This window comes from Strix aluco, chromosome 2 (assembly GCF_031877795.1).
Source record: "Strix aluco isolate bStrAlu1 chromosome 2, bStrAlu1.hap1, whole genome shotgun sequence".
In the NCBI taxonomy this organism is placed as follows: domain Eukaryota; kingdom Metazoa; phylum Chordata; class Aves; order Strigiformes; family Strigidae; genus Strix; species Strix aluco.
In genome coordinates, this window is record NC_133932.1 from 114977356 (window position 1) to 115000407 (window position 23052).

Here is a 23052-nt window from a genome sequence, read left to right on the forward strand (position 1 = left end):
GTACATTGAAGTGAGGCATGGGGAATTTTCTGCTTGAAAAGAGATAATTACAGAATAAAGACATTTAAGAAACATCAAATTATCAGCAGGCTGTTTTGAAACCTATATAGATTTCCCTGAGGACAGTGCTAAAGGCTTTTCTTTCTGCCTGCCTTTGTTCTGGTATCTCCAGGACACTCTTTTCCAGTTGCTGGGGCTCGTTCACTTTCTTCAAAAATGCACAGTTCTCTTCATTCTCTACTCTCATCATCTCTTGCCTTTGATCAGTTGTTCCCATGGTATGACAGAGGAAAAGCATATAAGTTCAATTACATTGATATATCAAGGTTAGATTTTTGCAAGAATTTAAACAAACTTTGATTCAAGTTGAAGTGTTGTTACTTCCCGTGATGAAGACAGCTTTCAGCTATTAGTATACAAGAGTAATGTCTTAATTCTGCTGCAACAGAGATTTCTTCTCTAAGTGAGGCTGTACTTGGCTTTAGGGTGTTAGCCCATTTCTTAGTCAATGTTCTCCTTCTCCTCAAACTCCTGCTGTGCATGTCTTCCGATCACATACTTTTCCTTGCAAAATGAGACATGTACTGGTACTTCAATCAAGCACCATTCAAAATACTCTGTTTTAAAATCAGACCTCTAGGCTGAGTCAGTTGTCTGTTCTCTTTCTGTTCTTAACAGAGAGAAAAAAGGACCTTCTGGTATGTGTTTCTCATCACTGACTTTACAAGGAATCTGGAGAACAAGCTTAGAATAGATGTCTTGCTTTGAGATGATTTAAGTCAGGTGAGACAAATCAGAGCTGAGTAATGAAAGGTACAAGTCCTGAGAGTACTTGTACTCACAAATGCCTAGAATGTAAAACATGTTCACTAGTTTTGGATATTTGACTTGAGATGTGTCTCAGGTTGGACAGTCCAAAATGAAGTGTTTTAGCATTAGTGAATGGTTCAAAATGTAAGCCTTTGAAGTGCCAAAACATCTGGGGTTTTGAGTGCTTTTTCAAACTCTGGAGTTGTATTCAGCAAGTGCTGAGCGTATGGCATCTCCCTGGGAGGTCCACTTGTTGACAGATAGTTGGATCCAGCCCCAGAACTGACATGACTTTAAGATTTAGCTTGAATGGATTGACTCCTGTAACCCTAAAGGTACTATGCTGCAGAACAGGGAAGACATCAAAAGAGTTCCCCAAAAGGGTCTCTTAAGATCAGAAGCATCGAAGTCAAAATAATTCAACAGGTGAAAAAAGCAGTAAGACAAAACTCCCTGAAAGGGAGATTTTCTTCTTTTTCCTTTTTCTTCTTCTTATTCAGAAACAAGGTACTGACAGAAGAACCTGCTGAGGCCTGGGAAACTTCCTCCCCTGTGCCTTTTTTCTGTCTTTGCTTTTGGCACAGTTATAACATATAAGCAGTACGGTTTGGGCTTACACTGTCAGAGTCAATAATATGATAATGCTTCTGATATGAAAAGGAAACTGGTTGAAATTAAACTATGCTACAGCTGTATCAAGTATGCAGACACATTTTTAGTGTCTAATGAGATTCCTGTTACAAAACAGAGCCCTCTAGGACTTGCTGACGTCAATCCCCTATAACTGCTGTGCTTTTGTCATTACGTGTACATGGACTTTGCATTATAGTACACTGTGTTGAGTGGAGCACGTGTGGGTGCCTTGGCAGCATCAAAGGCCATGCGCTAAGCCCTCTGAGATCCTTTGTCCTCATCAAGGCTTATAGCTCCTACTGAAACAGAAATACATTTCCAAGATGAACCATCAAGAGGGAGGAATACATCTGAAAAAGTGTTCCTAATGTCCATTAGCCTTTCTAGAGATTGCTTTCTGAACATAGTAATTGCTCTAGTGTGGATTTCCTAAATAATGTGGGTAAGAATATTTTTCCTTAAGAGTTTTAACCATGTTTTAGGTGTGTTATGGACCTACATCAATGATAGCATAGTATAACTAGCCCCAAAGGAAAACAAACAAACCCTGCTTAAAAATCACTGTACAGTTATGCTAGCAATGCTTTGTGTCTGAATGTGCTCCAGATCTATTCTTTTCCTTTCTGTTTTTTTCCTGGACTTCTGTGATTGTTAATTTATATCTCAAGTCTTCCTTCAAGGTTTGGAAATCATTTCTATTTGAAGAGTAGTATTTTACAGGCTAAGAATAGGGAAGAGTGGAAAAGCCCTTCTCTCAGATAAGTGTTGTTCTTCCAGACATACAGAATGGGATTTTTTTTCTTAAGGAATATAGACACTTACATGTGAGCAAGTGGAATAGGTGCATTTCCTAGGGCATGATTCATCGCATTGTAAAAGAGATGTCTAAAACAGGTCAGATGAGTCCTGTGGCAGAATTCCCCCTTTCTCCACAGTGACAACACTAACATTTTGGTCACCTAACTCAGTGACAAATGTCTATATTTTAGATGTGTAAGTGAGATGAGACTCTCTCTTGGTGGGTTCTCCTTGAATTGCTTCTGAACAGTCCTACTAATTTAGCTGGGATAAATAAGGTTAGGGTGAATCCCTACAATGGAAAGGGGAATTTGGCAATTGGCCCATTAACTTTAATGAAGTTTGTGTGTCTGTACTGTAGTAAAACCTTTGGTCCTCTTCACATGCATGAGGGAAAAGGGTGTTATGTGAATGTGAGGGAATTGTTTTGGCTCTTTTAGCCTGAAAAAAGTCTTAATGATGAGCCAAGTGCAAGTAGGTATTTTCGAAGAACTTCAAAGGACAAAGTTTCAGAGATTTCAAGGAGCTCAGATTTTCCTGCAGAGACTTTTCTTCTTGCAAATGTATTTGTAAGTACTCTGACATACATAGCTCAGATTATTAAAAAAAAAACCAAACCCAAGAACAGTAGCGGAAGCTTGTGGAAATAAAGAACCTCTCCATCTTTTCTGAATTTGGCATTTCAGTGTTGGCTAATTTAGTTGTTTGTGCAAACCCCATAAATAGCCTAGACAGGTTACTGATACCAGACATAATTGCTTGTGTTAAGTCTCTTATCAAGTTTGTATCTGGCTGCCAACCAGCTTAATAAAAAAGCTGCTATTTATGTTCTTTAACAATATAGCAAGTGACCTTCATGGATCTTGTGATTTCATGAATGCTCTTTGTGGTTTCATGTTGACTGTAACTGGGAGATATCGTAAGGAACAGTCAAACCAGCACACAGTCATTAATTCCATGCACAATTTAAAAATACACTAAACTGAATTTAAAGTAACCTTTAGCATATGCAAATATTCTGGCTGTCCATCTTACATTTCACTACTGTTGCAGATAGCTCTGAAGAACAAAAAAAAGATTCAAAAAACAAGGTCAAACATCTTAAATCATCCATTCCAAATCCTGATGGAGCTGAATGTGTAACTTGGATGTGGTCTTCAAGATAGGTCAATCCATGACATTCCTTTTATGTCTAGAGCTGAACGTAAAAGTGAGTGAAGTTGTCCCAGAAGACTACTGATGGGAGGTTAAGTCATGCCAGATGCATTGGCAGCCAGCTGTTCAGGGAAGGATGGCATTTACCTTGCCTGAGGAAGGAATTGGAAGGAAATGTAGCAGGAGCTGCTGGCAATAGCTAAGGCTATGATGGGAGGGATAGAAGAAAAAAGAAGCAAGGAATGCTATTATTTGGGGCACAGAAGGATTCTACATCGTTGGCATACGATGGCATAACCTGCCCTGGTGCTGCTGTGGGTTCGGCTTTGCCTGATCCAGGCTGGTAAAGCCTGCACTAGATTCTGGTCTTGAGGCACTGAGAGTATCCCCTTATGGCCATTAAGACGGAAGGAGAATAAAATCAAAGGGAATCAGGAAAAGCCTCCACACTCATTATGAAAACAAAACTGTGCTAGGAAACATGATGCGTATTTCTTTTAATCAAAAGCAGGAAGACATTTGGAGCACTTGGGGCCATCGATTGCCCTCCAGCCCATGGCGGAAGTCCCCGGTGATGTCAATGGGAGCTCTGCACGCGAATAGCGGGGGCACGAAGACGCCTTGGCGTACCACTGCGGGGAGTGTACCAAGAAGGGCTGTGACTGAGCTTTAAAGCCTACTAAGAGCAGCCAGGGTGTTTAGTTGACTTTTATAGAGCACTTCGTTGACTTCTCCAGACACGAACATGCATTTCCATTAAAGAAGAAGAAAAAAAAGCCAATGTGGTGTTTTGTGCTTGTTTCCTGTCCCTGCCTTCAGATGGGCAGGAATCCTGTGAGGTCTGAGCCGCACAGCCCCCACTGCCTTGATATTGGCATTAGTCAGTGGTGACACTGTGTCTGCAGACAGCACCGGTAGTCCCCAGAACAGCTCTTCCTCACACTTGTAATGATCTGGAGATTATGATACAGGAAACTACTTTGCAAAGCTTGCTGGTTTTGGGCAGGAGCTCTTAATTTTGTGACAAAGACGAACGAGTCTTTGGGGAGTAGTAAATCCGTTTGTCTGGTGATGTTAAGGGGTAGGTGACCTCTTCTGTGGCTGCAGCCCCTGAAACAAAAAAGGTTCTTTTCACCATGCTACAAACAGGTTCATTCTTGGTCTTTCCTTGAATCGTACTGCAGAGGAAACGTCAGCCTAACAAGTCCTTAGGGTATTTTTTATTACATACGCATCCTCTATTACTCATAAGTTCCTTTTGCGATCTTAGTCGAGATCTAACACTTATTATTAAATAAAGCATTGTGGCTTTCATTTCAGAAAGTTTATGTAACAGTTTCATTAAACTTCTTTAGCAAAACTTTTTCTGTATCCTGGGGTATATTTGAGATACTCTACCTTAGGATTCTCCCCAGTATAAATTAGAATAGAATTTGTTTCTCTTTCTGTTTGATGTCTCAAACAAAAAATATTATTGCATATAATAAGAAAAGAAGTTCCTAAGGGCAAAACAGTTTTATGACACTGGAAAGTGCAGATCATACTTTTGAAAGAGAAGCAAAAGTAATGTATTTGAAGAACTACTTGAGTGAACACAGGTCAACATGCAGAAGCCTGGGATCAGAACACTTAAATGAAGTATTACAATTTGACGTTTTTTAAAGGGTCAGTTCTTGCTAGCTTTACTCATTTCTTATCCAAGAAAGATTTCCATTGTTATTTGTAAGATTTTTGACCAAGCGAAAATAGTAGGATTTGCCTGAAAAAACATTAGAACTGTAGATAAGCATGCAATTAAGATCTGAATGTTCCGCTTTTTTAAGAGTTAAAAACCAAACCTTATGTGAATTTTGAGGCAGTCTATCTGCGATGTGAGTCAAACCAAACCTTCAGATTTGAACACCTGCAAAGAAGATTTGGAGCCAGAGCCTGTAGTTTGAGCCCCTCTTTGTTAAGTGGTCCAAACAATAGCAGCAGCAGCAATGTTCCCTGTTCCCAGCGCAAGCTATTTATGACAATGCCCTTTGTTAAAGGGATTGTTCAAGGGACGGTAAATTACTCTGCCAAGCTTTAGTTATTGAGTCAAAAGGAATTAGTGTTTTCCTGGCATTTTCATTTACCTTGTCACTTAAAAAAGAGACATATAGGTATTGTGATAGTGGGGAGGAGGAGAATAATTAACTCTTGCTAGTCCATATTCTCAGAGTTGAAAATATGGCTGGATAATCACAGTAGATTCTTCTGGTGAAGTCAGTGTGTCATTTTCCCATCAATTTCCTTTCAGAGAGAACATGTCCTGCGTAGGGGTTTCCTGATAAGTGAATATTACCTCGCTTCCCATATAATTTCTTTTGCTGGTGATAATAAAATAAAAATGCCCTGAAATAAGAAACACATATCTCAGGAGTAGAGATGATGCTGTAATAAGAAAAATGTACTTCAACTGTCCTGGATTTCAAAGGAGATACCAAAGTACTGCAATTGATATTGAGTGATATTTTCAAATATTTAATAATACTTTGCTGAACTTGTTTAGATAAAAGTAAGCAAAAGATTGATTTGAGGACTTTGTCTATGCACTATGGACAGGGTTAGTCTGTTTTTCAAGGCTGTATGCACCGTTACAATTTCCATATGCTGTTTTAAGATTTCAGATATTAACCCTTTTTTTTCCTTCTCTTGCAGATACAGGCAATCCATTTGTAGAGATGCACAGTGATATACCTAAAATAATACACATGACTGTGGGAAGAGAAATGGTCATTCCATGCAGAGTAACAGCACCAAACATTGCTGTTACTTTAAAAAAGGTACCTCAATCCAAGCATGTTCTGAAAGTGTTATTGTGGATGATAATTTTTGTATGTTTGTTTGTTTGCAACTATTGTAATGCTTTTGAAATATTTAAACAATTTAGTATTTCTTAAACAAGGCTTCTGGGTGTTAGTGTGTTTATAAATATTTCAACTGTGGATGCTTCATCTCATATCCCACAGAAGGGCTTCATCAAACCTCTTACACCGGATAGGAATTTTCTGAAGAAACTTAAATTTTTCATACCATTTTATTAAATCTTCACTAACAAAGGTTTCTTAAGCCCAGGAAGGAATTTCTTGTTAGGAGAAGAGATTTCCTCCCACCTCTTCCCCTGCCCTTCCTCCCCTTTCCTCTTCTGTCCTCTGGAACAGCCAGTAAGTGCAGTCCCTGGAGACCTTCTGGGGCTATACAAGGATCTCTGCAAGCCTTTGCCCTACCTCACTCCCACCAGCAACTTTGCTGCTTCCTTTTACGTATGAATGCACTCATCAGACAAGGGATGGCTTCTCTTTGTAGGGAAACTTGTGCAGAATTTGAGATAGTGAGGCCAGTTTTAGAAAAGCTAGATATTTTTCATGTTTTGGGGAAACCATTTCTTTCCTAGGTGCCTTGAGAGTTACACGGACAGCTAACTGACATACACATATGTAATAAAGTAGCCGGTATCTATGGTGCTTCTTTTTTTAAAGTTCCTTTGTTTGGCTTAAAATTTAGGTAGACATGCCAGTGATGTTTTGTTTCTAAATAAAGGGAGTTCTGTATATAGTGGCATAAATGTTCATCATTGTTACAAGGAAAAGAAATTTGTCTATTTACAGAATAATATGCAATTGCCAAACAATACCACCATAAGATGTTTATCTAGATCAATACAAGTCTTTGATTCCTCTTTGAGATTTACACCAGCCACAGTCTTGTTCCTGTGTTTTAACTTGACCTGGAGGTTTACAAATTCTATCCAGTGCTGCTTTGCTAATATACTGATTTTGCCTCTTGGTTTCCACCTGTTAAATCACATGAAAGAGCAAAATGCAGAGAAAAGAAAGTAATCTGACCTAGGATGTTACCGTATGTGTGTGTATACACATACTGTTCTCCTGCAAGAAGTGCATCGGGATGGGTGATGCACAAGATTCTGTGTCTATAGAATCAAAAGTAAATGAGGCTTGGCTTTCCATAGGGTAGATGTTGTAAAGCGGGAACTTACTTGGGCACTGTAGTGTTGCATCTGAAATCTCAGGATATGAAATTCCTAACTGAGAAAATTCTTGTCAGGTTTCTCTCTTAATAAACAATATAACTTTTTTTTCTCCTTATTTGGAGGAGGTTGAGACATATCTACTCTCTTTTTCCATATCAACTTGCCTTTAGCTTGGGGTTGTGGTGTAAGGCCCATCTTTACACCATCAAAACCAGATGTAATACTCTGGGAAGGAGAAAAAGGAGGTGGAGCCAAGTCTTGAAAGAAAGGATTGGTTGCTTACATGTTTTGCATTCCAGGAAAAATGAATGTGTTGCCTAATTAATCGCAGAATTTCCTGAAGCATGTAAGCTACAATGCATTACATCATATCTTACTTTATTTATCATCTGTGACACCCTTATATGAAGATTCCAGCAAGTTTTTGCTCACATAGCAATTAAGAGATGTGTTAAATGCATTTCACAGCTGCAGGCATACTACTTCTGGAGAGCTGGCAAAAGCTATTCTGTGTTTTCCATTCAGCAGTAAAGGAAGAAGTTGGTGTCCCCATGATGAAATCCTCTGGAGCTGGAAGAAAACTCCAGCATTAGTCATTAGGCTCTGCATTCTATATTGCCAGGAAGTAAAAATATGAAATATTTTTTGGTAATCTCTCTCTCCTGAAAGGACTCAGTATAGTTGCATGAGCACTGCCTCCAGCATTTTGTTCCCGTGCAGTGGTGCTACCTCTTAGTTTTAGTGGAGCAATGTGGGGAAAGTTTATTGACCAACTTCAACACTACAAATGATTTTTTTACTAAAACTTCATCTTTACTGTAGTAAACCTTTTTGAGATACTGTGTTGCCCTTAACTTCCAGGCTGAACATCTGTACAAATTCTAATCTATAGCATGGCAATCACATACAACATAGGAGGAGTCTTAAAAATCAAGAAGCTAATAAAAAAGGGATCAGGAAGTGGGGATGGAGATTTTCATTCCTATTTCATATCCAGACTTCAGGTCCTTTTATAACCTATACCTGCAACAGCTGATGGCCCTTTCTCTTCATCATATGAAGACCTGTGAAATCAATTGATAGTTTTGATCTAATGCTCTGAAACAATCATTCCTATCAATATGATTTTGTCAGCCTCATTCAAGAGCCCTAAAATAAGATAAACCCTATTGAAACTAAGGTCTGCACTTCTCTTGCCTCTTCCTTTGCTCCTATCTTGCTAAACAGAGAATGCATCACCTTTTGGTACAATTATTTGATCCCTCTGTTTACTCTCCTTTTGGATTCTCTGTCATAAAGTCAACAACGACACTCACAGGAATGGAGGTAAATAAGCTTCAGCTTAAGGAATAAAAAGAGGGGGGAAAAAAAAAAGTCACACACCTGGACAGTCTGAATTCTTAATAATGCCACCTCATCCTTCCCAAATTGATGGAAGGGGAAGCATGAAAGAAAAGACAAGCATTCAAAACTCTAATGTACATTTTTACTGTACTTTCAGCTGGCTCTTTCCAATACAATCTGCCTTTGGAGACGTGGGGAACCACAGCTTGACTATATACTCTTGACCATATGTATATACCCAAAACCTTGTGGTAGTACTATGTTAATGCCACTGGGTACCAAAAAGGTTCAGTGGTTGGTGCTGAGCAAAGAAGGAGGCACAGCCTATACAAAAAGAAACCGAAGTCTAGTTTGAAACAAAGTACAAAGAAGGTAAAAGGCCAAGACTGCACTGGGAGCCGCAGAGATGTGGTTCATGCAGATAAGTATGTAGACAATAAATTCCATGTTTACTGCAGCAGTTGCAACAAATTGATTCTTTGAATGCCTCTGACTATCTGCTGGTACCCATCTGTAAGCTATTATTTTAGCTGGATTTATCCTCTGCTGCTCCAGTGGAAATCAACCTGTTCCAACACTGTGTTTCTTCATAGGTTTTCTACAGCTCTCTGTGATGACCAAATGGCCAAGCTTTTTGACAAGACCCTGAACTACATTGGCCCTGCCTTAGATGGGGAATGGACCAGGTGACCTCTAGAGGTCCCTTCCAACTTAAATTATTGTGTGATTCAGGGATCCTCTGTCCTGTACCATCCATGCAGTGATCATCATGGTGATGATGTCATGTCTCTAGGTGGTGGCCAGGAAGCTGGTTTAGGGCAGAGCAAAGCAACTGTGCTTCCCTGAGAGTGGGAAACAGGTCATCTGAACCAGTGGGGTTGGCAGAGGAGAACAGCGTGGAGGAGAGATGGGTAAGAAACTGAAGCAAGTAAGGAGAGAGAGTAGAGCTGTGAGGGTTAGCACCCAGCCACTAGCCTTGGTTTCTTCTGAGGCAAAATCTGGTATTTCCACCCTCTGAAAGGGACTTGTTGCAGTATCTTGTTTCCCACCCCCCAAGAATTAGCCAGAGACCAGCTGTGTCACAGTGGTCTTTTGCTAGTCATAGACTTCAGTTTTCTAAAGTTTTCCTTACAGTAACTTAAAAGTGAAAACTTATGCTTTCATGTGTGACTGCATGCAACTTCTTAGTCTCAAAGCTGAAAAAAATTACACAAAAAGATGTAGCTCTAGATGTTTTCAAGGTATGTATACAAGTAAATTGTGCAGGCAAAGGTTTGCCTCTGGGGCAGGTGAACCTGTTGGATATGTGAACAACTCACAACATTAAGTGTTGCAAAACAGGATCATATTTATGAGCACCTTATTTCCAAGACCTGGACACTTCCTGTGTGTTTTGGTTACTTTCCCATTCCTGGAGTAAGGCTAATACAAATTCAGTAGTCCATCAATTAACTAATAAATGTGAAGTAAATGCATTCCGTGGGAAATACCAGTCTAGAGAGGCTCTGAGGCTCTGACTTGACTCTTTCTTCACGGTATATATGAAAACCTGTAGAGGAATGTGTTCAGAAACAGTTTGGTTTCCACCAAAGCATCAAGAGGATAAATCCAGTTGAGGCCCTCAAAAGCATAACTATGAACTAGTCAAACCAAAGCTTGAATATTTGTTGTATTTAGAACAGGAGTGGCAACAGAGCTCTTAGAGTCCAAGATATTGTTGAATGGTAGCCAGCAGACTGTAATGTAATGGGCTTTACTTGTGTGTGTATTTAACACACACTTCCCCTGCGATTTGCATGCTTATTATAGCGTCTTATCAGCTGTTGTAAAGATAAGAAATTCTACCACAGCATTTTGTGCTCTGTAATTATTGTTCATTTGATTCATCATGCATTTCTGTCAGACAAAATGGAATGAGATGAGTGGAGGTGATCTCAAGTGCACTGAGTAGGCAGTATCGAGGGTGCTGCATTTTGGAGAGATGCTGTACCATGCAGGAAAATGCTGGGCAGCCGCACTTCCCCCAGCCTCTGGCAGCCACCCATGCTGGCTTTGGCCATAGGAAGAAGAGGGCTGGCCAACACATAAGTCGCCTGCTCCAGTAAAGGGGAAGAAAAAGATGAAGGGAATGTAGTGAGACCGGGTGCACAGTGAGAGGTGATGTGCTGCAAGGTCCTTAGTTGACGTGGTCTTTGCTTAGGGCACTTATTGACTCAAACTCTGCTCTGTGCCATCTTTAAAGACAAGTTATTTTGACCATAACAGCAGGCTTTATAAAAACAGAGTCACATCCATGCTTTGTACTTATGGCTGATCTCTGTGTTATCCAAATGGTGGTATTTATTCCATCAGTAAGGCATAACAAAAAAACATGATGTCAAAACAAGAGGTCTTGTCTGAGCTTCAATGCCTATGTCATGCTTTGCCTTTTCAGGGTTTTCTTGATACCTTATTAAGATGGGGCTTAAAACTTAAAGGATCCTAATGTAAAATATAATTTGTACTGCTGACAAATTGAATATTTGATCCCACGTGGCAATATGTTAGTCTGTATCAGATTTCAGGTCTTAAGTTTAAAGACACCTGATGGCTTTACGCTAGTTACTTGTTGGGTCCTCAACTTCTGAGGGGCTTAAAAGTGCCAACTTTTTAAAATGTGCTGAATACTTTTTCTGTGGAAATGTGATATATTTAGAGTTTCAAGGTGTCCTTTCAAAATCTCCAGTCAATATGACTTTCCTCATTCAGTATGACCAGTAGTTCTCAATAAAAGTGCCCAAGGAAGCTTTGTGGCTTTAAAATTTGCACTTCATGTTGTAAGTAATGACTTAGTGAAGTGTACTCTGTGATCTGTCAGCTTTGGAACAGCCATTCACGTCCTTAACTTTTTTCCTAAACAGTCCAGACCTTTAGGCAACATAAACGTGAGAAGCATCAGATTGAATCCCGGCAGGAATTTGTTAAAGCCACGAAATGACAGCAAATTAAGTCCACTTGTCACCTCCATTGAAAAATGTGTATTTGTGTTGCAGTGGTGAAACCAGGCTACTTAATTGCAAAGGTCTGCCAAGACCACCACTTTAGCTGCCAACCAGGAGCCAACAGAATAGCAGCCCAAGTTCTGAGGCTAATGATAGTGTCAATCTATTGTGTCATAAATTACATCCTGTTATAAATAATGAAATCTTAGAAACAAATAAAACATTCCAATTCTTCACCCAGATTTTTCCTCTCTTTTGTGATGAAAATGTGACTTGAAAAATCTGCATAATTAAGTGTCATCCTTTCTACTTTGATTGGCTTTTTTTAGGGTGTTTTTTTCCCATTCCTTTTTATTAGGCTGCTTTGATTAGAGAGTGGCATGAGGATGAGTTGTTTTTATGATGCATGTTTGACAGTTCCAGATTCCACGAGAAACCCTAATTCCTGATGGCAAGACAATAATTTGGGACAGCACAAAAGGCTTCAGAATACCTAAGGCAACCTACAAATTCATAGGGCTCCTGAGCTGTGAGACAACCATCGGTGGACACAAGTATAGCACAAAGTACTTAACACACCGAGAAAGTAAGTAGTGTTCTCCACTCCCTGTCTTTTCATTATACACTCTGCCCTGGTGACATTAATCACTTTTCTTTCTCTTCATCATGTGCAGCCAACACAATTTTTGATGTTCAGTTAAGCACCCCACGTCTTGTCAAGCTGCTGAAAGGAGACAGCCTGGCAATTAACTGCACTGTCACTGCAGCCTGGAACACCAGAGTGCAAATGACGTGGACTTACCCTGGAGAGGTGAGTCCTGTGGTTGAAATGAAGAAACCGTGGGTTTCCCATAGATCATGCTGCATGTAGCATCCCGAGAGGACTTTTGCCTCAAAATGCTTGCCATGGTTTGCATTCCATCATTTTGACCCTTGTTGACGTGTCTTTAAAGGTTTCTTTTTTTCTTTCTGGTGCTTGATTGAATAAGTAAACATGCTTACACAATGTACTCTGGTTATATTGCATAATCGCAAACGAATGCTAGGCTTGTTTCATCCCTAGGAGCTTCTTTTCAACCTGGAGAAATGGTAGAAAGTTATCACTCAGTCCCAAGCAGGGGTTGTCTTGTGACAAAAAAGTTTTCAACGAGGCTGTCTTTCTCAACACATCCATTTAAAAGACTGGCAGACAGTCAGGCACCCGACTCGAGCGTGTTTAGAAAAGATATTTTGATTTAGCTAGCCAAAATCTCATTTGTTAAGTGTCACATGAACAATCCTCTTGTTTTGACAACTACAGGAATGATCTTGAATGTGCTTCTCCTCCTCCCACATTGGGAGCATCCTCATAAATATTTGTCACTTACGGAAAAACTGCCAGGGAGTCCGTGTAAAGCTGATAAGAAATTTGACATTATTTTCAGGTTTACAACTCCCATTCCTTTCATGTCAGTTTGATTTATGCTGGTGATTTAAGTCAAGGTCATTTATTATGTCACTCGTGCCTAATCACAAGCTGAAATTATGATTATGTTATATAGGGAAGATTAATGCAATTGTTTCTTCCATACTGTAGCCATTTTCCCTGGCATTTTTTCACCTCAGAAATAAACAACTTAACAACAAGAAATGCTAAAATAGATTATATTGCTTATTGCTGCCTTACCAAGCCCTAGCTGGGCACCACACTTGTGAAATTCTGCTTTGTTTTTATTTGGATGGTAACTGAAGGGTGCTCAGTGTTTATAAGACACCAACAATGTCCTGGGTTAAATAAACTTTAAGGCCAAAGGCTGAGGGGGAGTTGCAGGAAATAACTCCTCAGACTCATATTATCTTCAGTTCCACCCTGTTATTCCCTTGCCAAATCTGGTCCCTTTTCTGTCTATAGTGTTTCCAGAATTCTCCCCTTGTGTTAATGCCCTCTTCTTCTATATGTCTGCTGCCTAAGGACATTGAATCGAGGCACTAAAATATGTGCTGCTCTTCACATAGTGGCTTCAGGGATTTTTACAAGCAATGCTGGACAAGATGCAGTGGGGAGCTGGGTATGTTGGTATGGCAGGCCATACAGAAGGGATGATATTCATCAGGAAAGAACTAGTTTGGATGCTATTACAACTTTGGTGAAGATAGGAATTAATTGCCATATAATGTTACTTATAATTTTTATTGTTGACCCTCTGGAAATGTCAGGCATCTTTTGCATGTCTGTGCTGTATAGAGTGATCTGGATTTTTTTATTAAGTTGTGGTGGAAGTACAGTAAAATAGAAATCTTAATAATCATGAAAATTGCTTTGATTAAGCTCTTTCTCATTCATTTTTACTTTTATAGGCAAGGAAGAGAGGTTCTGTAATGCAGCGCATTGACCAGAAGAATACAGAAGCCAATATTTTTTATAGTATCCTTGTTGTTGACAAAGTGCGTGATATTGATAAAGGCCAGTATACCTGCCATGTGAAGAGCGGGCCATCAATCAAAGCTGTTAACACAACAGTCATTGTTTATGGTAAGAAGTGTTGCAGACTTGCAGAATACTGAATTCTCATGTACCAAGTTCAGTCATATGATAGCTTTACATCTTGGAAGTGATCTTATAGTATGTTGATCATGGGCAGAAGAAGGAGGGAGACCAGAGAGAATATGTGCCTTTACTTCCATGACTGTTTTGTATTGTTGGCAGTAGACATGTTAATGTTCAGTTTGATCACTCTTGTCTGCTAAATACTGTGATGACCCTGTCCCCAGTCAGTTCTGGCAGAAGTAATCAGTTAAACTATAGTTTGCACAAAAGAAAAAAAATACAAGCTGAATTTAAACAGAAGAATCCCATTTTCTCTTCTATGGTATTTATTCATTGTTTTCTATGAAAAATGAAGAAATAGATACACTAGCTCTGCAAGGAGCAGGTAGCTTAGATCATTTTAAATCATTCAAAAAATTCGATTAAAGTCAGAGAAGCTGGAACTGTTGAAGCTAGCCTTATTCACGTAAGCAGCCCCATCTACGGGATACCCATATTAGAGCCTGTGTGAATAAGGGTTTGCAGAATCAGAGTTGTATCTTTATAACTTGACTTGTGTAATTAAACTAGTGATTTGTCTTGTGCATGTTATTTTCAATGTACGTGGCAAGTGTGATTAAATATTGCACTTGTTTAATAGATATCCAACATCCTTATGCAGTCTGTAATGTAAGTAAATATTGCACCATAGGTACTATCAAAAGGACACTCAAACAATGAATTTTTTATTGTTTATTTGAATGTTTTATTTTGCTCACGTGCAGTTTGACAAAAAAAAAAAAAGATATTTTCCAATGTATTGTATGAATATTGTATTCTATTGCCTCTGATAAAACCCAACTTGCCAAAAAGTTTGAAATATGGAAACTGGAAAAGAACAAATTCCAGCAGGTTGAGATTGTTCCAATGAAGTGATAAAGATTTGTTTGTTTGATGAAACAGCTGTTTACCAATGATACAGAAAGTTTCTGCCTTTTCCTTTGCTGTTTCTCTGAGTTAAATTCTCTCTGGCAGAATATTTTGTTTTGTAACAGTCTTTGATTCTTGGCCTTTAGGAGTGGAAAGGTCATCTGATCATCTAGTTCAGCTTCCCATGTACCACGAACCACCTTATCTCTTGTGCCTTTTCTTCTGACTGAAGCACAATGTGAATCTGGCTAGAATGTATCTTCTCCAGGCAGATTCATGGGCTGAGAACTATATCTCAGTTTCTTGCATATTTGTGATATTCTTCTCTATATTTTATAGATCTCTAGGAGGTTAGGCTTTATTCTTCTGTTGCCATGTGGGTATACTAAAATTATTAAATATTATTTTTATTTGGATTCATGTTCTCTTTAGTAGAACAACTCTTTTTGCAGGCTGAAAGTCATTAATACAGTGCACTCTTTTTCTTTTGTTTAAGATAAAATGTTCATTAATTTGAAACGTCGAAAAAAAACTGCGCTGGAGGCTGTAGCTGGAAGAAAATCCTATCGTTTGTCAATGAAAGTGAAGGCATTTCCGTCTCCAGAGGTTATATGGTACGACAAGAGTTACTTCCACATACACATACTGGACCCCTTCTTAGATGAAAAATAATATCTTGGTAAAATATTCAAATAAGACCCCTTGAAATGGCAACAAAATGGAGACAATACAGTTGTGGAGTTTATTGGAAGTTGTCCTGGGTTTTAACAATTTACAAGAACATTATCTCCATTTTGCAAGTGCAAAAAAGATCTTGAAAGTATAGAGCTCAGATATTCAAATATGTTAGATATGTCTCCTACTGAAATCAATGGACACTGTATAGCTAAGTATCAACCTTGACTACCAACCTTGACTGAAGTGTTGCATCCAGCTTCACTCAGACCTAGGTATGAGACCTGAACTTGCTTTTCAGACAGTAGGAGAAAGAAAAGGTTTTCATTAACTGACTGAGCTGAGTCATACAGACATACACTATTAGAAGAACAACGGAAGTTGCTTTTATTATGTGGTGATCTGCAGGTTGTAGATCTACTTTAGTGACTGGAGAGTTCACTTTGGCTCACGTGTACTGTGCTAAGAAATCTTTTGAACAGTTTTTCTTATTAACCTGAAGCACTTTTATATAAAACAATGTTATCTATTCATGATCTCAATTTTTTTTCTGTTTAAATAATTTTAAACACCAGTAGCTCTGGCTCAATTCATTGCACTTTAACAAAGGGTCTATGACAAGACTGATTAAGAAAAACCATACATACATGAACAGTGAGAGCTGATGTTACTCACAGCCAGAAATTACTTTTGCTCCAAACATTTTGTTTTGTTTTACAAAGCCCTTACATTTATAGCTCCACATGGAACATTAAGGGGTGAAAGTGGAGCTGATGCTAGCCATTTATACAGTATCTTCTGTTTCTTTAACGGTTGGGTTTGCTGACTACACATATAGAGGCAAAACTTCTGAATTACAAAAAAATCCATTTAAACAAGAATTTTAATTTATTTATTTGTTTATCACCGTGGGGTTGGTCAAACACTGGAACAAGTAGTCCAGAGAGACTGTGGAGTCTTCATCCTTGGAGATATTCAAAACCAGACTGAAAATGGTCTTGGGCAACCTTCTGACCTTGCTTTGAACAGGGTTGGACTAAGCGATCTCCAGAGGTTCTTTCAGCCTCAACTATTCTGTAGTTCTGTAAAATAGGCATACAGTGAAATGCCTAAATCTATAGTCCTTAGACTCAATTTTTAGTGCTCCTCTAATAACAATAAATTTTCTTACTGTTTCTCTAATTCAGTAAGTGAATCATTTTAATGAAGTTCATCATCATAGTGAAACTCTGTTGCACTCTTCTACTAACATCATGTCAACCCTCATACAGCAACCTACCAAAATGTACTTTACGCTGTATTTTAGACTTTGAAGAAAAATGTTATGCTTCTTCAGGAATCTGTGTGAGCAACAGTTAGTACTTTCTATGTTGATTTTCTGTTATCTTTAAAAACACTCACTTGATAGCAGGATATCTGATTCTTAAGTGCTTATCTAATCTACTTACTCTTCCTCTTCCTAAAATCACAGCTGTGCTTAGGCTACTGTAATACTTTGTCCCAGGATGCATTCTGAGGTCATAAAAAAATGGTCAGTGCTGAATGATGCAACCTTTATTTGTGTGAATAACTCTTGGCCAAAATGGTTGTCTTCTAGACTAAATGGTGGCACAGACATGGAAAACTGGGATCTTCAGAAACAGAGTTGCAGTTTTCAGCAACTCTTAAATAGAGTAGAGCCCTGTCGGATCCTTATCAATCTTAATATATAGAATGGTATTCTCCAAAGTGCTTTGTAAATATCAACAATCTTATTTGTAAGGGAAGGATAAGCCTCTGGTAAACAGAATCTCAGACTGTAAATTCAGTCCTTGACCAAAGATTGAGAATTGTTCTGAAATGAAAGAACTCAGGCAGTTTAAGCAACATTATTTTTCAAAATTTTGATTTCTGGAATTCTTTTAAACAGGTTAAAAGATGGGCTACCTGCTGCTGAAAAGTGTGCCCGATACATGGTTAAAGACTATTCGTTAATCATCAAGGATGTCGCTGAGGAAGATGCTGGAAGCTACACTATAATATTGAACATACGACAGCGGAACTTGTCTAAGAATCTTACAGTCACTCTTACAGTAAATGGTAAGTTTACAGCATGTTCCCATGCTCCACCTGAACATGTAAATGCTAAATTTTCATTGAGCTAGATTTTCATTGATCTTGCACAGTTCAGGTGATTGTGAATTTTCTTACTGACTTTCAAGGACCCAAATTCAAGCCCCATATGCAGGGTGACAAACCCATCTTGGAACAGGAAGATGGACGCTGGTTTTCATTAGAACGGTTTCTGTCTTCCACAGTCACATACTTGTTCCTGATGACTTAAATGTGTTACTAACCGCTCATCTGACTTGACTTAGGTCTGCTGTTTTTCTTTGTTCTACTGGGGATTTTTCTTATTACTCACCCTGCAGGAATGTAGTATTTTCATGATCATTGGAAGTGAGCTGGGTTTAATTGCTTTCCAATTCTTACCCTTTACAGTGAAACCTCAGATATATGAAAATGCTGTGTCATCATTCCCTGATCCCAATCTGTATTTACTGAGCAGCAAACAAGTGCTGACATGCACTGTGTATGGTATTCCTCAGCCGAAAATTACATGGATGTGGTATCCCTGTAGACAGAACCACTCTAAAACAAGGTAGGACAGCTTCCTTACTTCTATTTAGCATGTCTTCCCTTACTTTTCAGTAATATAAGTCTTCACTTACATTTCAGTATTTACTTTTTTACACGAATAAAGCTTTACATGACCATTGCTTAGTAGAGTTTGTATACTTCTAATCAATGTATTTTTTAACAAATATGTAGGGACAATGCAAGTTTTTCTGCATAATTATTTGAAAATGGAGGTCAGAGTTGTTGTTCTTGTATTGCTACTTAGGTTTATTTACAGTTCACTTCTATTCATGCATGCAATGTCCAGAGGTGACAATTGCTTTTTAATTTTATGAGGAAAGCCAGCAGACAACGTCTTGCAAAGTTCACACATTTTCTCATGGAGGAGATTTCCATACTTTCCTCCATGCACAGTGATTCCCTTGTGTGGCTTTTCTTGAAATTCAACAGAAATAATCTTAAAGACTTGTCCCATTATGATAGTCAAATCTCTCTTACGATATTTTGACTCATAGATTCAGTTCAGCAAACCAAATGTGCCCAGCATTCTCCAGATGATATTTCAACAGTGTAAAATATAAATGGCACCATACAAGCTTACTGGATGCTGATGTGGCGCTTAACTAATCCTCTTTTATATTTAAGCTTTCTTTTGAGCTCTGTTTCTTACAATTACAAGTTTGTGTGTTGACTCATTTATTCAAAGCTCTTCCCACATCATGAAATCTGACACAGTCTTAATGATTAACACTCAACCTCCACAATGGCATTAGCATTAAACTACTACTGGAGAATTCAAACATGCAAGGTATTTGGATTACAGCACAATGAAGATATTTAAGAACCTAACAAAAGTTTAGGAACCAACATTTTCTCAGTTTCATTTGAAGATAATCACTTTACATAGGGTTTAACTTCAACTGTTTCATAGAATTAGGGCTAGTGCCAATCCAGCCAAACATTTAAACACATGCTTAACTGCAGGGATATAAGACACCTCATTCAATGAAATAGGACAAATATCTTATTTCAAATTAAAGGTGCTTGTGAGTGCTTTGTGATCAGTGAGAAAGTGGTCATCGCTTCCTAGAAGCACACATAGTTTTTCCAATTACACCTTGCTTTGGCATTATGCTAATGACGGCATTCTGTGCCCTTCTCACCAAGAGGTGGCACTAGCAATCTCTCCTTTTACTGGAATAGATTAACCTGAAATTTTCCATTTCAAGGACAGGTGAGGGCTGCATTTCCTCTATCTGTTATGTTACCTTTGAAGGACAAGTTGCAAAATTCTGAGTAGTAATTTATTTTTGCTTGTAGGTGCAAGGTGTAAGGGAAAAGAAATCACAACATCTTTTAAGTAGAGAAATCCTGTGAAAGGTGTATATGAAAATCTTCAGTTCTTTCAAGTGTTTATACATCTATGCATACTCTGGATTGAAATCATGGTGTGGCACTGATAAAACATTTGGTTCTTCTTTGGGAGTTGGGGTGGTGCTTGTCCGTTGTCAAATATTTCCTTCTGTTAACAAGCACAGATCTGCGCTACAGCACAGGAGAGCATGTCATCAGAAATAGAAATTAATATCCACAAGCAGGTGTTTAATAATGTGCTAAACTGTAGACTCAATTAAATGTTAATTAGAAGTGTGTTTAAGCAGGTGATCAAAGGAGAAATGTAACAATTTGAATCAGCTATTGGCTCTGTTACAAGGTTGTTTCCAGACTTGCTTCCAAATTGCCTTCGTAATTGTCCTGTGACAATTCACTTTAACCCCCTCCCCTTCCTTCTCCTTTAAATACTCATTAAAGTAGTCTGGACAACAACATTTTTAATGCTTTGCTTAAGAGGAGTGGAATGACTCCCTCTGAATAATATGGTGACAATTAACTATCGCAGAAAGGCAGAAATACCTGAATAATTACATTTTGTCTCCTGCTCTGGGACAGGAGCAGAGTGGACTACCGTGGCAGCTGACACGCCTTGCTCAGGCTGATGTCTGTGCCTGTTCACATGTTCTCCCTGAAGACCTGGAGAACCCTTTAATCCTACCTATTTCACTATCCTTTCCTCTTTGTGTGAGGGGAGGCTTGCCTAAAAAACAGATTTTAAGATGTGTGTACCTTGTGCAGCAGATAAAAAATGTATCTTACTCTGCCATTACAACATTTCTTTGGATTTACCTGCCCAATATTAGGTTTCTAGGGCTAAATTGTTGCTCTATTTGTGCTCAAGTAGTGCCTATTTCTGTGCACAGATAGATGTACCTTGTACCTTAGGTTGATAGACTGACACAGGTTACCATTATTCAGTGTACGACAGTAGAGTTTCTCATCAAGTTTGAGTCCCATGCCACAGGACAGAGCATGCACTCTGAGTTGGAAGATGCTGTTGCTGCAAAGACCTTGTAGTGCACAGATCTGTTTGCTCAAGATTCATATATGTGTTTAACTTAACATCACTTGAGTACTATCACTGCAAGCTGGGGAATGATGCGTAGCGCGCAAATTAGATTTTTTAGTTTTGAAGGATTGTTGCCTATGGGCTCCTTAATAGAAGCCATTAGGTTATCTGTCTGCTTCTTTCAATTTCTGTTCCAGACGGTATTTCTGTTTCAAATATCTAAAGGTGCCTCAATGGATTCCATTGCATTTAAATAAAATACAGATATATTTTAATGCTTTGTGATTGATACAATCAATTTGCATAACTCTCCTTTCTACTTCAATCAGGCCAGTAACAGGAGGCCAGCCAAATTAAACAGTTTCCATAGTTTCCTCCTAGCAAATTTAAAAAAAAAAAAAAGAAAAGGTTGTAAAATTGCTCAACAAATGTGATTTTTTGGAATGTGGAGAGACCAATGCCATTAAAATTCCCTGTTCTTTATTTTCTGTTAAAATTACTTTGCTTAAACCAACTCTATTGCCATTAAATAACGTTTTGTTAGCCAGCTAGCTAACTAGATGGATAGGTGGAGAAATTATCTTCTGTTGTTCACCCCGGCAAGGAAAGATAGAAGAGTCAAGAAAAACTGTCTGGGGCAAAAAGTAGTGTTTTGGGGAGTTTTAAAGCTTACACAAAGCTAGTTAATTCAAAGACAGCAGGCAAAAGACAGTAGAAGATGCAATAAGAGTTAAAATAAAATGCAATTTAAAAAATTAGATTAGTCTTTCTTAAATGATCAAGAAACTTCTTTTTCAGTGCTTACTCCAGCTTACTCTACTGCTCTGTAGCAAACGGATACATCCCCGTGGTGGGCAGCTCCCAGTTGCTCAGTGGATAAAGCAGAAGACAGCCTGAGGGACACTTGTCCTGCAGTGTCCATCAGCCTCCTTGGCCTATTCCCTATCACCCTGGAGTTGTTCTTTCTGGCTTTGTTTCGGCTCAGGTTGGGTTGTCAGCGGAGGTGTGTGGAGGGGCAGCCAGGGGCAGGGTTTGGCTCTGGAGACCTGGAGCCAGCCCGACTGGGATCCACCTAAAACTCATCAGCTCTGAGGCTGCAGAAGGAGTATCTACATGCCAGCAACATGCTTGCTGTTAATGGTTCCTGACCTGAATCTCTTCAGCAGATCTGTGTTTACCTTAAACTGGCCTGACAGAGATTGCCAAGAAAGGCGTGTGGGATACTGATACTGCTCAGTGGAAGCAGTGGTTTCCTCAGCGATTGTGCAGTGTGTCACTGGGGGCAGTTTCTCTCTCTGGACATTTCCATGTGGGCAGTTCAAGAGAGATCTTCATTGTGGTCTCCCCAGGGTCTGACTGATCAGCCCTTAAGAAGCTGCAAACAGGTGCAAGACGGAAACTTTATCTTGGGTGTTCCAACTCTCCCATCACCTTGCTGCCTCCCTCTCTTCTTGAGCTATCAGTTTTGTTTAGCCTCAAACTGAATATCAGATGATTACTTTAAAACCCTGCTGTCACATCAGTCTGCGTCTTTTTGGTTTTTGTTTTTTTCTCTGTGTGTGTGTGCATGAGGGAGAGAGAAACATGACAGTATTGTGGAGATGCCTACAGAAACAAAGTCATTGGAAAAACTTGTACCTGATTCTCTGTCCCTCTGACTATAGTGTCAGGATATGAACTCTTCTTGGTGGCAGAACCACCTCAATGGTGTGATTGGGAATGAAGGGCTGAAGCATGAAGTTGAGGACAGAAGCAGGCAGCAGGAACCAGGGGCTGTGCAGTAATGCCTAAGCTGGTACTGCTGCCAAAGAGCTAACCTCAGGAAACCACAACATTTGTAGCACTCTGATGTGTGTGGGTCCTCATTGAAATCACTACTGATTTAACACAGGGTGATAAGAAGGGAATATTACCTCCCTTTGAGGCTTGTCTGAAGTGTAAAGGTAAGGTCACATGAATGATTTTCTATAGAAATAGCTCTCCAGCACTACAGAGGGAGGAAGAGGACTGTGTTGTGGATCTCTGTGAGGCAAAAGCTAGAGGTTTTCTTTGAAACTTCTGCAGAGGTATAGAAAGACTGAAACTACCGCAATGAAAGTTCATTGCCAGACTCCCACCAGCTTCAGTGAAAGAGGAGGCAGGCCATGTGTGCATAGCAGTCTAATTGCATTTCTGCATT

General features: G+C 39.1%; 1 protein-coding gene across 3 annotated transcripts in view; it reads left to right on the forward strand.

The window, feature by feature from the left end:
* The window catches only part of FLT1 (fms related receptor tyrosine kinase 1), a 115352-nt gene that overhangs the window by 19742 nt on the left and 72558 nt on the right, over positions 1-23052 (forward strand). For all 3 annotated transcript variants that reach the window (XM_074815916.1, XM_074815917.1, XM_074815918.1), the window contains exons 4-10: positions 6082-6206; positions 12157-12325; positions 12414-12550; positions 14077-14251; positions 15672-15789; positions 17760-17929; positions 18332-18491. In XM_074815916.1, coding sequence (XP_074672017.1) covers positions 6082-6206; positions 12157-12325; positions 12414-12550; positions 14077-14251; positions 15672-15789; positions 17760-17929; positions 18332-18491 — 1054 coding nt within the window. The remainder of the gene's footprint in view (positions 1-6081; positions 6207-12156; positions 12326-12413; positions 12551-14076; positions 14252-15671; positions 15790-17759; positions 17930-18331; positions 18492-23052) is intronic.